Source organism: Aythya fuligula, chromosome 23 (assembly GCF_009819795.1).
Source record: "Aythya fuligula isolate bAytFul2 chromosome 23, bAytFul2.pri, whole genome shotgun sequence".
NCBI classification, from domain to species: Eukaryota; Metazoa; Chordata; class Aves; order Anseriformes; family Anatidae; genus Aythya; species Aythya fuligula.
Window position 1 is genome coordinate 6,479,452 of NC_045581.1, and position 13,921 is coordinate 6,493,372.

Sequence of the window (13,921 nt, forward strand, 5' to 3'; positions counted from 1 at the left end):
CTCCGAGCCGTGCCGAGCCGCAGCCTCCGGAGCGGCGTCGTGCCCGGTGCTGCCGCCCGCGCAGCCGGGAGGTGGCTCCGCGCCTGCCGGGCGGGGGCCCTGCGCCGCCGGGCGTCCCGGGCTGCCCGGGAGCGGGTGAGCGGCGGCGGCCTCTGGTGGTGTCGCGGAGCCCGGCCGGGAGCGCTGCGGCCGCCCAGGGCTCGGCCGCCGGGTGCCCGCTCGCGGTGCCTGCGGCGGCGGGGAGCCGGGCCCGGGCGGCGCGGCCACGGCACGCCGGGGATGGGGACAGCGTCCGAGCGCGGCGGCCGGAGGGCTCCGCGGCTCCTGGGCTCCGGTCCGGGCGCTGCGCGGCTCCCGGTGGCTGCGCGCATCGCGCATCCCGCAGCCCTCGCGTGTCCGAGCGCCGTGGTGGAGCACAGACGTGGCTGAGATTATCGTGGTCAGGCGTAGCGGGCTCTGCCATCCCCTGGGGCTTTTCTTTTCGAAAAAGGATGAATGATCGTGGATATTGTAACTTAAATTTAAGTCTATTTATATGTTTTTTTCAAAATATCTATACAACTGGTTTTTGACATCTTTTATGGAGTTGCACAATGCTGAAATCGAGATTCTTTATTTTTTTTCTATTTCTTAGTGACTTGCATCTTGTCTGGAATGGAGATTTCTTCTCATCAGTTTCACCTCTTGCAGCAACTAAATGAGCAGCGCAGGCAGGACTTGTTCTGTGACTGCAATATCCTGGTGGAGGGAAAGGTCTTTAAAGCACACCGAAATGTGCTGTTTGCCAGCAGCGGGTATTTCAAAATGCTCCTTTCACAGAGTTCGAAGGAAACTACTCAGCCAACGACAGCCACCTTCCAGGCCTTTTCTCCTGACACATTTACGGTTATCCTAGATTTTGTGTATTCAGGCAAACTGTCCCTCACCGGTCAGAATGTCATTGAAGTCATGTCAGCAGCAAGCTATCTTCAGATGACCGACGTTATCAGTGTGTGCAAAACATTCATTAAGTCTTCGCTAGACATCAGCGAGAAGGAGAAGGATCGCTACTTCAGCCTGTCAGACAAAGAGGTAAATTCAAATGGCGTGGATCGATCCTGCTTGTACAGCGCTGGCTGGCGAGCAGAAAGCAGCCCCCCGCATTCCCACTTAAATCCAGATCAAGGGACTTGCATGATGGGTGGAAACGCTTGGAGCAATTTCAACTACTATCCTGCTTCTCAAAGAAATGCGCAGCAACAGCTGTCCAAACATGACCAAAGGCAGGATTCCATCAAGAAATCCCGGCACCTGGGACTACAGCAACCTTCTGACATTCCTCACTATAAATCAAGCAAACTGGAGGACAGGGCTGCTGAGCCTGCTGGCCACATTACTCAGTCCGAGGAGCAAGTTCAGATTGAAACAGAAGTTGAATCTCCTCATGTGGGATACCAGTACGGTCAAGGGTCTGATGTGATCTCAAGAAGCTTGGCTGTGTCACAGCAGGAGCACGAATCACCCCGTTCTTCGAGTAAATCCAAATCTTCAAAAGCAGATGAGCCGTATGCAAGCATGCCCTCTATTCTAGGTGTCATGGGAGGCTGGACTGAAGGTAAATTTGTTTTAATGCTGCAATCATCTGTTAATCATCTGGTGTCAGTGAGAAAATACACATTGCTGAAAGAGTGTGCGTTTACCAGAAATACATTTCCGTTTTCCAGAAATGTAAGCTTGGAAAGCAAAGCTCTGTTTTTCAGTAATTATGAATAAATGAAGTAAATGAATAAAGAAATAATTACGAAGAAATTAAATCAAAGTAGTCCTTCAAAATACATAATCTTTAGTGTCTCTACAGCTCCAGACTCATGATCATCTTTTTTTTTTTTAAGCTCGTTTTAATATAGCTAATGGTCCACTCCTTTTCCTTTGTTGCATTACTGTGTAATTTATAGGAAAACGCAAAATCTTTGTATTTGAAAAGACCTATGATATTTTTTTTAAAAAAAACAGGAGTGATTTTCTGTTCTGTTTCTGTTGCTTTTCATAACTAGAATACAGTTTCTTACAGCGTGACTGGAAGTGTTATGACTTTTTTTTTAAATAAAATTATTTCCTAACAGATGATCTGCCCAGGATGAGGTTCAAGTGCCCGTTCTGTACTCACGTGGTAAAAAGAAAAGCAGACCTAAAGCGTCACCTTCGCTGTCACACAGGAGAGCGCCCTTACCCTTGTGAGGCATGTGGGAAAAGATTTAGCAGGCTAGATCACCTAAGTAGCCATTTTCGAACAGTATGTATTTTTAGTAACTGCATGATTTGTTCAATGTGTAAATCTGTCTCAGTAAAATTAAACACAGTACAAGTGTATCTGGTTGATACATTGACTCCCATAAAGAAGAGGTAGTAGATAATTAAGCTGGTTTTGTTTAAGTCAATTTGAAGCATAATTCCTATGAGAGGGGATGCATTTCTTTGTTAATTGATGGTTTGCAAAGGTAGTGTGCTATCTAAGTCCTGTAATAGAGCTTAAGTGGACAATCACAGCACTCATGATTGTTTTATTTTTAAAGTTTGATGACTTCCTCAAAATGAGTTAATGCTACCACTTGATGCTACTCCAGCGCTACTTCTGTGATCTTAAAAACACTTCTCTCTGGATAAAATATCAAATTTATTCATTTCAATTTTCCCAGATTCATCAGGCTTGTAAACCTATCTGCAGAAAGTGTAAACGCCACGTGACTGAGCTAACAGGACAAGTGGTCCAAGAGGGGACAAGACGTTACAGACTCTGTAATGAGTGCTTGGCTGAAGCTGGCATAGACAGTATTCGCATTGACTTGGAGGCTGAAGCACCCCTTGAATTTCCAGCAGATGGGGATAAGGATTCCAGGTGGCACTATGGAGAAGACAACAGATCTGATGTGGAGATTGTGGAGGATGGGTCATCCGACTTGGTCATTCAGCAGGTTGATGACAGTGAGGATGAAGCAGATGAAAAGGATGTAAAACCAAGCATTAGGTAGTTGCAAGATGAGCGTTAGTACGTTCTCCGTTTTACATGGAATTCCTGTCCTGACCATAAACCCTCCACCAGCCTGTTATTGTACAAAGACTTATTGGTTTCTCTTGAACAGGTCCGGACTTGCATGTTTATGGACATATCATTGGGTCCATTCTGAGTTTTGCTATTGAAATACCCATACTTTGCTTCACTAGAAATAACCCATTCTTGAATGAAATGATGGCTGAACATGGACACTGACGTACTACATGGATAGAAGTCTACTACATTCTGTAGTAGACAGTGGGTCTCTTCTCAAAACCTCTTTCATGGGGGTAGGGTCTAAATACTCTTCTTGAAAAAAAGTCGCACACCATTGTAAATTACCCAATTTTTACACTTTTAGAGATGTTTGCTTTATATGTGGTATTTCCCAGTGATGAGAAAAGTCTAAGTACCCCACCGCCGCCATCTCCACTGTAGAATATAAAGGCAACTGCTCTTCAGCATTCAGAAATGAAGATAATCTTCCAGGAAATTTCATGAAGTCTTCATATTATGATTAGAAAAGCTGGGCAGAGAATTAAGAAAAAGCGCGTAATTTTTTTTAGCACATATATCTGGAAAAGCACTTTCTTGTAAAAAAATTATTCTAATAAGGAGAATCTTTAGCAGATCATTCATTCAAGACTTATTTCCTTACAAGAAAATAAACACATGAATGCTAGTCCCAGTCAATGCATCAGAGATAAAGTGGTTATGAATATGGATCAGTAATTGATGCCAGTAGATGTTTTATTCATTCTGAAAATTGGGAACTCAGATTGGAGTGTGTTTTAATAGCCATTGGTAAAATAATTAATTTTTTTTTTTATAAAACATCTCAAAAGTGGCAAAGTGGCATGACTGGTAGCCCTGCATCCACAGCGTTGCTATTGGCAGTGGCAGCTTTTCAATGCCAGCATGAATGAAACAATCCTGACAAGGTTACTTTGGCTGCTGTGTTCTCTCTTTGTTCCCTGTTTTATTCACCATTAATGGAGGCAGAGCCAACTTGTATAGCATGTATACTCTATCATTAGAAATGGAACTGATGACATTTTACATCTCAAACCATTAACTACTCTTGTTTGTATTGACCTGCCCTCAGTTTAAACTGATGAGTTTTAAGATGGAGTCCTTATCGATTTATATATTCCCAAAGTCACCCAGTCACCAAGAGAACATATTCCAACCTTTTTCAGTCTATGCTGTATGCCAGTGAAAAATATGTATTGAAAGTTCTAGACATCATATTTGTTTAACTTCACCTACAATTAGACTACAAGAGATGAGATGATTAATGTTGAAGAAAGTTTCCTTTTAAAACAAAATTAAGTCACTTTGTTTTCTAACTTGGTGAGTTCTGCTTAACCAGCACTGCAAAGAGGAGAGGAGGAGAAGTATGCTGCTGGGTGGTTTTACTTGGCATTTTCTTGGACAGAAATGAGTTTTACTGGTCTTTATATTGTGATCGTTGAACTCGATGGGTACAGGCTTAGGAAACTTTGTCTTTTTTTAACAATTTTGTAAGCATGTTTGGCTGAAACCTGGGGTTAATTACAGAGCAATTACATATATATATACACTATATAATCTCTTTCCCAGGGACAGCTAAGAAGTCACTATTTTATTTTTATTTCTGTAAAAACTGTATAGCCTTGTTATTATCATATTTACCAGAGTGTGCAGCATTTTCTTACCAGGCTGCAGATGGCCAGCCTAGGTGCCTCACAACTGAGAGCTGGAGCACATCCTCAGTTGATGGTGCTAGCATTAAGCACTTCCCTCAAACATGCAGGGTGTCGAGCAGCACCCAGTCTGTATGTTCCAAGGAGACTGTTCTTTTTCCATTTGTCCAGTTGGGAAGTGATATTTTATTGCTCCTACAGAAATTAGTGTCCATTGGCTTAGACATGGGGAGGAGAGGAGGAAAAAGGGGAGAATTTACCAAACTTTCTGATAAGCTGTACAAAAACATCTTTTCCAAACAAACTTGCCTTGATTTTATGCTTCCCTTTGCTCAGCAGTCCACAAAATGGACTTGACGTGAAAACAGCTAGTTATTTTCTTGGAGCTTATTACTCCTAAAATTCATAATATTAAATGGTTAAGAAATACTCCGCAGGCAACCATAACTAAATCAAATATATAACAAATATATATATAAAGGAATACAGAATAACTTCAATCAATGGCAAATTTTGACAGAAAATGCTTGCCAAAATAGAATTGAATAGATTTTTCATTTCCCTTTAAATTAAGCAGTATGCACAATGCTGGGTACCAGTGCCTGCTGTCCCAGAATACAAAGTAACTGGGATTAATTTCTGTCTGTGTTTGGGGACTGATTAAAGGGAGGTACATTGGGGGATATACAGTGTCACTCTAGGCCTGAAATCTTAACTGCCAACTGCAAAGGTAAGACTATTAAGTGTTCTTGTATACCTGAGGGAGTTTTTAGAAGCAAAGGGATTTCTGGATCAATACTCAATTTAATTAGATATTGTAAATCTAAGAATAGTGAGGACCAGATGCTTCAGAAAAAAAGATGTGAAGTGGCTATAATGGGCAAATGGAACAATCTATCCATATGAAGACATTAACTGTAGGCAAATTAATTGCTGATTTGCCTTGGCAAACAAGGGTTTTTACTGCTTTTATACGTTGTTATTCTCAAATAGCGTACTTAAATATTTGTAGTCATTTTTAAAGTATCTTATTAAGCTTGGAGTTTTAGCCCAAGGCTGCGATACCCACAGGTCAGTTACGTTTTATATTTTAAAAAGGTTACCATTTTTACATTTGTTGCTTTCATTTCAGTTGTTGTTCCGTTATTTTTGTATTACAAGACAAGATAAATGTTAAGTGCCTTATGTTTTCTATGTCATTCATTTTACATAGCCGGTCATGTATTTTTGCTTGTTTTTCTTTAAATGAAAGTAACCCTATTTTGATTTCTTTTAATCTCCTTGCATTGCCTCTGATAACTGTCTTCATACTCTTGTCAGGCTCACAGGCTGCTCATTAGCAGAAGTAACATTTTTTTTCTCCAAGGACGAAAGCAAAGGGCATAAAGGATTGTTCCCACATAATTTAATTTACCTGACAACAACTGTTTTGAATGATGCTTTTAGAACTTTGTCAGGTCACAAGAAAGACACCTGGTTTTATCTTTAGATGCTAGAGAAGTCTGTATAGGACTGCATTGGCTTCTGCTGATATTGATCTGTTCAGATTCTGTTTCTGTACTGCCATTGTACATCCAAGTCAAAGTTCGGAAGGTTAAATTGTAGTGCAGCATTGGAACGGGCAGTTCAGAGAGCAGCCTCCTAGATTGCTGCCCTTGAAGGTGTTCCAGATTTGGCTAGACAAAGCATGGCTGATCCAAGATGACATTGGTGCTAGCCTTCTTCCTCTAGGAGGTGGGACTGGAGACACTCAGAGCTCTCCTGTGACCAGCAGTTCTATGATTTTTGCTACTATTTTTATTTTTCCTTGTACATTTTTCATCATCATCATGACTCTTTCTGATTGCTTTGAATGCTCTTAAGTGCTACTTCTTAATGCATATTTTGATTCTTCACTGGTTTTCAATATGCCATTCTCTTGTCTTCTGCTTTTCCATTCCTCGTTTACTCTGATTAGGTGGTGGGTGTCAACTTCAAGAAACGTTCCTCTTATACCTCTATTTTTCTGTGCAATCCTGGGTTCCTTGTCCTGTTCCTCCGTCTGTACTTTGTCATTGAAAGACTGTCTCTGTTTGCTTGGTTTATGTTTATTGTGTTCACAAAACCACAGTCAAGAGTAAAGACATAGATTCATCATCCCCCATTTAGTGTCTCAGCTTTAACTGTCTTATTTTCTGGCAGCTATCTTGCTGTTCCTTAAAAAGATGAGACATGGAATCAAAAACATCTTCCTTCTCCTGTTTCAGGTAATTCATAAACAATTCCACATGCCAGGTAAACCTATGATTTACTTGATTTTGTTTTCTCCTTCAACTGCTGCATAAATATACCCCAAATTTTTGTTTTCCATTAAGTTATCTAAAGTTATGTATTTATTATAAAAAAAAAGAAAAAGACACTTGTCTTTCTTTTTAAAAGGTTTGGGAAAACAGGCTTTCAGCTGTTATTTTCACAATTAATACCAAAAAAATACCCAAAAGCTCAAAATGAATGTCCTTTTCCAAACATTTGGTATATATTCAATTCTCATTCTGAAGAACTGAGATGAAAAAAAAAAAAAGCAAATATATTTGTTTAGTGTGAGCTATGAAAATATTTGAGAGCCCCAGAGATCTCTGTAGCAGAAAAAAAAATGATTAGATACTGACAGTGACTGCTGCATGTATAATGCTTTCTTTACTCCTGGCTCTTCAGAAGAAATACGCCATCCTCCATGATTTCGGCACTCTTTCAATTTTTCAATGAAAATTTATATATATATATATATATATATGTATGTATATATATAATTCTGCTGGTATTATAGAATATATTCAGTTTCTTCCCTGAAGCATCTGGTCACTGTCAGAGATTATTCCATTACCTAGCTATGCCAATGTCTACATTTCTTATATTTTGGTTCCTATAGTCTGCAGAAGTACTTGGCTTTGAACTTCAGATAGCCTAACCGGGCTAATAGTACTGTATCTTCAGCTCCATTTATTATTTAAATTGACCTTGATGAAACTGAAAAATGCCCGACCTGCCATCTGGCTACAGCTGAATCAAGGACTGTTCCTGGGTCCCTCTCTGACAGTCATTAGCATCTGTTAGCATAACAACAGTGCTATATAGCTGAGCGTGTATCTAAAATCTCAACTGCTGAGGGTTAGCAGAGTTAAGGGAGGACTGCAGCTATTTTTATGTATTTTTTAACCCAAGTCTCTAGGTTAAAGTTATCAGTCAGACTAGGATAAGCACATGTGCTCAGGGTTTAGTTAATGAATTTACAACTTCATTAGAAACCATAACTGGACTGCAGAGGCCAGCAGTTTACATATACGATCTGGTCAAGCTGGCAGCGGGGACTTCTAATAATTTGCAAGGTAGAGGAACACGAGTTATAAACCCAGAATAGTTACTTCTATGTTCCTTTTAAGCTTCTACATGGATAGGTACAGCAGAATTGTAAGGGCAGTAGTTCCATATTCTAGCACAGACGTTCCAACACCACCTTGTTGATTTTTTTGAAATATCTCAGGGAAGTCTGAACTTGATTTGAGGGTTGCTATTAGTTGGAAGGCAGCATAAATGCGAATGAAAGGAGAAAAAAGTAATTCTAGCAAAAAGGGCTGAGTTTTGAAACAAAGAGTCATAATCATCCAGTCCTTGCCTGCAGACATTCAGTGTAATTTTTCCATTAGGTAGCAGGGTCCCTATAACATATATTTCTGTGCATCAACACACATTTTTGCATCACAAATGTTAAACACGGGACAAAAGAAATTGTAAGGAAGAGCTGGGAGGAGTTGAAGGAAAAACATTTCTGTCTCTTGGTCTAGCTGTTGTACGAAATGAAACCCTAATGAAGTTCTATGTCACATTCCAATATGATTTTTTTTTAACTGTGAAAAATGGCAATTGTTCTTTTACCCTGTTCTAAATGAGCCTAATCGAGGAGGGTGCTATACCAGACGACCTCCAGAGGTCCCTTCTCAAAATTATTTGACGATGTCAAGCAACAAGATTGAAATCATCTTCAAACAGGCATCCGGATTATTTTATCCACGTGGAAGAGGAAGAAAATATCTGCACTGTTGCACTCCCACTTGCAGTACGTTGGTTTTGGGTGTCCTCCATTGTTTGAATACAAAACTTTCCTATTATAAAAATGCTGCTGTATTGAGTAACACAATATATCCTACTGCACAGAACTACAAATATTTCCCATTCAGGTGGCGCCTTCCTTCCACACACAAAAGCTATCTAGCCGTGCCGTTAACAATAGCAGTGCATTGTGTACGGTAAGGTAGCGGGCCTCCTGGGCAGCATGTGGGTGTGGGAAGAGGAAAGCAGCCCAGACTGCGGGGCGAGCAGGCGGAGGGAGCTGCTGGGCTGCGCCTGCATTCGGTGCGTTGCCCCTTTAATTGTGTCCCCAGCCCTCGGGCGTCTCTGTCCAACGCCCACGTCAGCAAATACCTTTTGTTTCTCTCACGTTCGGGCTGCCAGGGCTCGGGGCTGCGCGACCAGCACGGCGCCGTGAGCCGCAGCGAGCCCCGAGCGGGGGCCGGGACCCCGCATCCTCCGCCTGCTCCTCCCGGCCGAGCGGCAGCCGCCCGCGGAACCCAGCCGGTGAGTGGCGGCTGCGCAGCCCCGCTCTTGGGCTCGGGCTCGGAGCGGGCGCCGGGGCCGGGGCAGCCCGGGGCGGGCTGCGGCGAGGGACGTCGGGGGCTCCGGGGCGCCGGGAGCCGGCGGCAGCGGGGGGCGGCCGGGCTGCGGAGCGGCGGGGAGAGCGGCGCGGGCGCCATTTGCAGCCCCGGGCGCGGCTGGAAGGAGCCGGGCGCGGCAACAAAGGGCTGCGCGGGAGCGGGCGGCGGGTGCGCGGCGAGAGGGGCCGCGCGGGGCGGGCTGGGGCGCTGCCAGCGCGGGGCGGCCGCGGGCAGCGGCAGCGGGGCCGCGCCGGGCACCGGGCGGCGGGCGGCGGGGAGCGCCCGAGGCGCCGGCTGAGCGGGAGCCGGGGCTCCGGTGGGGCGAGCGGCTCGGGGGGGCTGCGGGCTCCGAGCCGTGCTGTGCCGTGCCGTGCCGCTGGGGAGCCACAGCCGCGCCTGGCCGGGCGGGAGCTCTGCGCCCGTCGGGCGTCTCGGGCTGCCGGGGCCGAGCGGCCGGGGCGCGGGTGAGCGGCGGCGGCTTCTGCCGGGCCCGGGGGAGCCCGGCCGGCAGCTGGGGGAGGCTCTGCCCGCTGCTGGCCGCAGGGACTCGCACCCGGAGCGTGGCAGTCCGTGCTGCTGAAGGACTGAGTCGTTTTTGTCCTGTCCGTGAATCCTTTCTGTCTTCTCGGATGCAATCTTGGACTTTTAGGTTATGCGCTCTTCTTGCCGAGGCATCTTTTCACCTCTTTTAGAGTTGTTCAATTTACTCCGCTATATTATGCGGGGCGCGGGGGTGGAGCTATATGGGGCATGCGATGCTTGCAGCTTCATGTCTTTAAAGATAGTGCTCATCTTTTAAAATAGCATTCAGCAACATCGATTTAGTTTTAGATTGTCATGAATATGCTTTTTAATTTTTTTTCTTTACTTTAGAGCAAGACTTCCTGTTACTCCTTCATTGGAATGGAGATTTCTTCCCATCAGTTCCACCTCCTAGAGCAGTTAAATGAGCAACGGAAGCAAGACTTATTTTGCGACTGCAGTATCCTGGTGGAGGGGAAGGTTTTCAAAGCGCATCGAAATGTCCTGTTTGCCAGTAGTGGGTATTTCAAGATGCTGCTTTCACAGAGCTCCAAGGACACGAGTCAGCCAACAATAGCTACTTTCGAGGTCTTCTCTCCAGAGACATTTATGGTTATCCTGGACTTTGTGTATTCAGGCATATTGCCTTTAACTGGTCAAAATGTGATTGAAGTAATGTCAGCTGCTAGTTATCTGCAGATGACAGATATTCTTAATGTCTGCAAGACATACATTAAATCCTCTCTGGATATTAATGAAAAGGAGAAGGATCAATACCTTAGCCTTTCAGCCAAAAGTACCAACAGCGAACCTGCTCATCCAACTCTTTATCGGTCCAGAAGAAAAGCAAAGAGCAACCCAAGGCGTTCCTATTCAATTCCAGATGAAAAGGCTAACATGGTGAATGAAAACTCGTGGAGTAGTTACAGCAGCTACCTGTCCTCACAGATGATTCTGCAGCGGGCAGACACACAGCTATCAAAGAGGGGCAGAAAACAGAGCTCAACGAGAAAGCGCCGAAAGCATCTAGGATTGTCCCAAACTCGTGATTTTGGGCAGTGCAAATCAAACAAAGCTGAGCGGCCTGGCGAAGGTTGCAATGCATCGGACTCTAGTCACCTCTCTCGGGTGAGAGAGGAAGCTGATTTTGATGCAGAGAATGATGTTGATCATAATGATTATGGATATAATCACGAATCAGAAGTAATACCGAAGAGGTGGTCTGTTGCTCAGCTAGAACAAGAACTTTCGCGAACTTCTCCTGAGTTCATGGAATTAAAAGCAGAAGAACTGTACACCTCAGTGCCCACAGTTTTAGGTGTAATGAGTAGTTGGAATGAAGGTAAAAAAATACTTCGGATTTTGCAAAGTTGGCCTTTATTTAGAAGTCAGATAAGAGAATCTTGTATGGCTGCATGAGAACCAAAATGATGCCTCGTCTGTCAGGTTACTGACATACCACTTACTCTATTGTAGCGCCTGGCAGAATGAGAGGCTTTGAAGCCAGAACAGGACAAGAGAATTAGAATCAGAGAGCCTGACCCAGGTATTCTGTAGTTAAAATAATACGTGCCTGATTATTTGGACCTAAATGGAGTTTTATGATGCCTAAAGGGCTGCAATTGACTTAGGGACCTGAAGGACTGGATCACCCATGTAACACCCCTGGTATGTGGCAGGAGTAGAGGTGTTCCGCCTGAACCTGTGCTCTTTACAAGAGAAGGTTCCTGGTGTTGGTGCCGTGCTGCATTTCCCTTAAGGTGCAAACCAGCCCAGAACTTCACGATCGCTTGGTTGCACTGCATAAAGCATCTAAGCTCTTGGTGAACTGGCAGCATGTGTCTGAGGTGGTGGGATAAAGCTGACAGCTACATTCTTACACACGTTGTTTTGGGAACTAATCTAATATAGCTTATTATAAAGGCATAACTTTAAGACTTCAAAATCCTGCTATACTACAGAGATTACAAATACCTAATTTCTGAAGTAGTAGCTAATGCAAGAGTCAGCTATAATATACATTGTCATCTATGTATTCATGTTCATCTGTATGTCTAAAATTAAACACCTGGAATAAGGAAAAATATGTCATCAAATGCCTAACATATTCAGTAAAAACTACTGCTTTCTAGGGATGATATTTTGTGATTTTTTTTTTTTATTTAGTGACAAACCAGAGGAAAAATGACCTGCTACTTATTTAAGCTTAAAAATAATCAAATGTGAAGAAAGACTGCAGTGTTTGACATGTTCCCTGTGTTCCTCTGTGACAGATGACCTACCTCGGATGCGATTCAAGTGCCCCTTCTGCACACACACGGTGAAACGACGCGCAGACCTGAAGCGACATCTTCGGTGTCACACAGGGGAGCGACCGTACCCATGCGAAGCGTGTGGGAAGAGATTCACTCGACTGGAGCATTTACGTAACCACTTCCAAACGGTATGTCATGTCAGCAGGAGATTCAGCCTAGGAAAGAAAGCCCAAGATTTCATTGGTACCAGCTGTTCGGTCATTTCTATAACTAGTACCAGAGAGGTGTCCTAGCTGAGTATCAACTTCAATTATTCAGTATTTAAATTGGAAAATTTGATTTTTACCTTTACTTTCTAGAACAATCCAGTGAATTTTCCTTTTTTCTTTTATTTAAAAGTAAAAATAAACTGTGTTTGGTTGAGCACTGACCTTTTCAAATTTTATATCTTTTTAGATACATCAAGCCGGCAAACTTATCTGCAGAAAATGCAAGCGGCATGTAACTGACCTAACAGGATGTGTTGTTCAGCAAGGAACAAGACGCTACAGACTGTGCCATAAGTGTCTAGCAGAAGCTAATTTTGACAGCAACCCTGATGATTTAGATGCAGAACATTCTCCTGTCTCCTCCACAGGAAACAAACATTCCAGTTGGGCCTTGGAAGAGGAACAGAAATCAGATGATGAAACAATGGAGGAACCGTATAACTTGGTTGTCCGACATGTTAGTAGTGATGATACTCCGAATGAGGCAGATGAAAAGGTGAAACCAAATCTTAGGTAGATATATTTGTATATTTGTTATTGCGGTATTCAAGATTAAATTACTTGTGTTTTACCAACTAATGCTGGTTTATTAGTTCATTAAATATTGTTAAAATGATGTTGTTAGAAACAAAATAGGGCTACAAACGTGTTGCTTTGTACTCACAGACACACAACAGTGTAACTACTTCTAAACATCATCCAGAAATTACTTATTATCTGGAAACTATTTAGGAAAATTGCTTTATATTTCTTCGAAGACTTACTCAGAGCTCCGGTTCATAAGGAAAGTATAAACTATTTTACAGTTCCACAAGGAAGATTCTATACTACATAGATTTAAAAAAAATGATAATTTGCTTTGAAAAAGTCTTACAAAAGCATCTAAGAAATGTAAAACAATTTTGTTGACACTGTAACTAACATGTATATACACTTAAACTTCCTAAGAAAGGAGTAAACAAATAGAATTCTTCCTGCCGTACTGCAGCTTTGTTTTCTGATCGATCTGTTCCTCACAGTTCTGAAAAGCATGAACCATTTTAAAGAATAAACACTGCCATACAGAGTAGAATAATGAACAGCACATCTGTAGTGCATTTCCATAGTATGAGTTTGCCTTTTCAGGTATGAAGTTTTTTTTTTTTTTGTACTGTGAATTTAAAGCAAAGATAAACTGACATGGTTCCAAGGAAATAAAAGCGCAATCACTGGAAGTACAGTTCTCAGCTTTCTTCCATTTTTTTCAGGACTGGTGCAAGATTTGCTTAAACTCTTGTCTGTCTTACACTAAAATACCACAGAGGATAAGCCTCTTTAATTTCAATTGGACACATCATGCATCATGTAGCTATTTTAGAAAAGCTATCCTAAAAAGAAAATAGGATGCTCGAAGGCTGCTTGACCAAACAATAAAAATTACAATTTCCTTTAGAGCTTAAGCAACCTTTGCACTTCTGGAGTCTTCAGCTTT

The 13,921-nt window shown here is 42.8% G+C and overlaps 2 protein-coding genes across 2 annotated transcripts; both read left to right on the forward strand.

The window, feature by feature from the left end:
* The first annotated feature begins 638 nt into the window (after positions 1-638).
* Positions 639-7,038, forward strand: ZBTB8A (zinc finger and BTB domain containing 8A). The gene is made up of 3 exons (XM_032202370.1): positions 639-1,594; positions 2,103-2,272; positions 2,676-7,038. The coding sequence occupies exons 1-3, from the start codon at positions 655-657 to the stop codon at positions 3,006-3,008; spliced, it is 1,443 nt and encodes a 480-aa protein (XP_032058261.1). The 5' UTR covers positions 639-654; the 3' UTR covers positions 3,009-7,038.
* A 3,269-nt stretch (positions 7,039-10,307) lies between these two features.
* On the forward strand, positions 10,308-13,422 carry LOC116497976 (zinc finger and BTB domain-containing protein 8A-like). Its single transcript, XM_032202070.1, has 3 exons — positions 10,308-11,268; positions 12,200-12,369; positions 12,638-13,422. The coding sequence occupies exons 1-3, from the start codon at positions 10,308-10,310 to the stop codon at positions 12,965-12,967; spliced, it is 1,461 nt and encodes a 486-aa protein (XP_032057961.1). The 3' UTR covers positions 12,968-13,422.
* The last annotated feature ends 499 nt before the right edge of the window (positions 13,423-13,921 follow it).

Excerpts from the sequence above, each read along its gene's own strand:
- ZBTB8A (XM_032202370.1), top strand. The coding sequence starts at position 655 with ATGGAGATTTCTTCTCATCAGTTTCACCTCTTGCAGCAACTAAATGAG. Across the intron at positions 1,595-2,102 it reads CATGGGAGGCTGGACTGAAG|ATGATCTGCCCAGGATGAGG; the intron begins GTAAATTTGTTT and ends ATTTCCTAACAG. Across the intron at positions 2,273-2,675 it reads TAAGTAGCCATTTTCGAACA|ATTCATCAGGCTTGTAAACC; the intron begins GTATGTATTTTT and ends CAATTTTCCCAG.
- LOC116497976 (XM_032202070.1), top strand. The coding sequence starts at position 10,308 with ATGGAGATTTCTTCCCATCAGTTCCACCTCCTAGAGCAGTTAAATGAG. Across the intron at positions 11,269-12,199 it reads AATGAGTAGTTGGAATGAAG|ATGACCTACCTCGGATGCGA; the intron begins GTAAAAAAATAC and ends CCTCTGTGACAG. Across the intron at positions 12,370-12,637 it reads TACGTAACCACTTCCAAACG|ATACATCAAGCCGGCAAACT; the intron begins GTATGTCATGTC and ends ATATCTTTTTAG.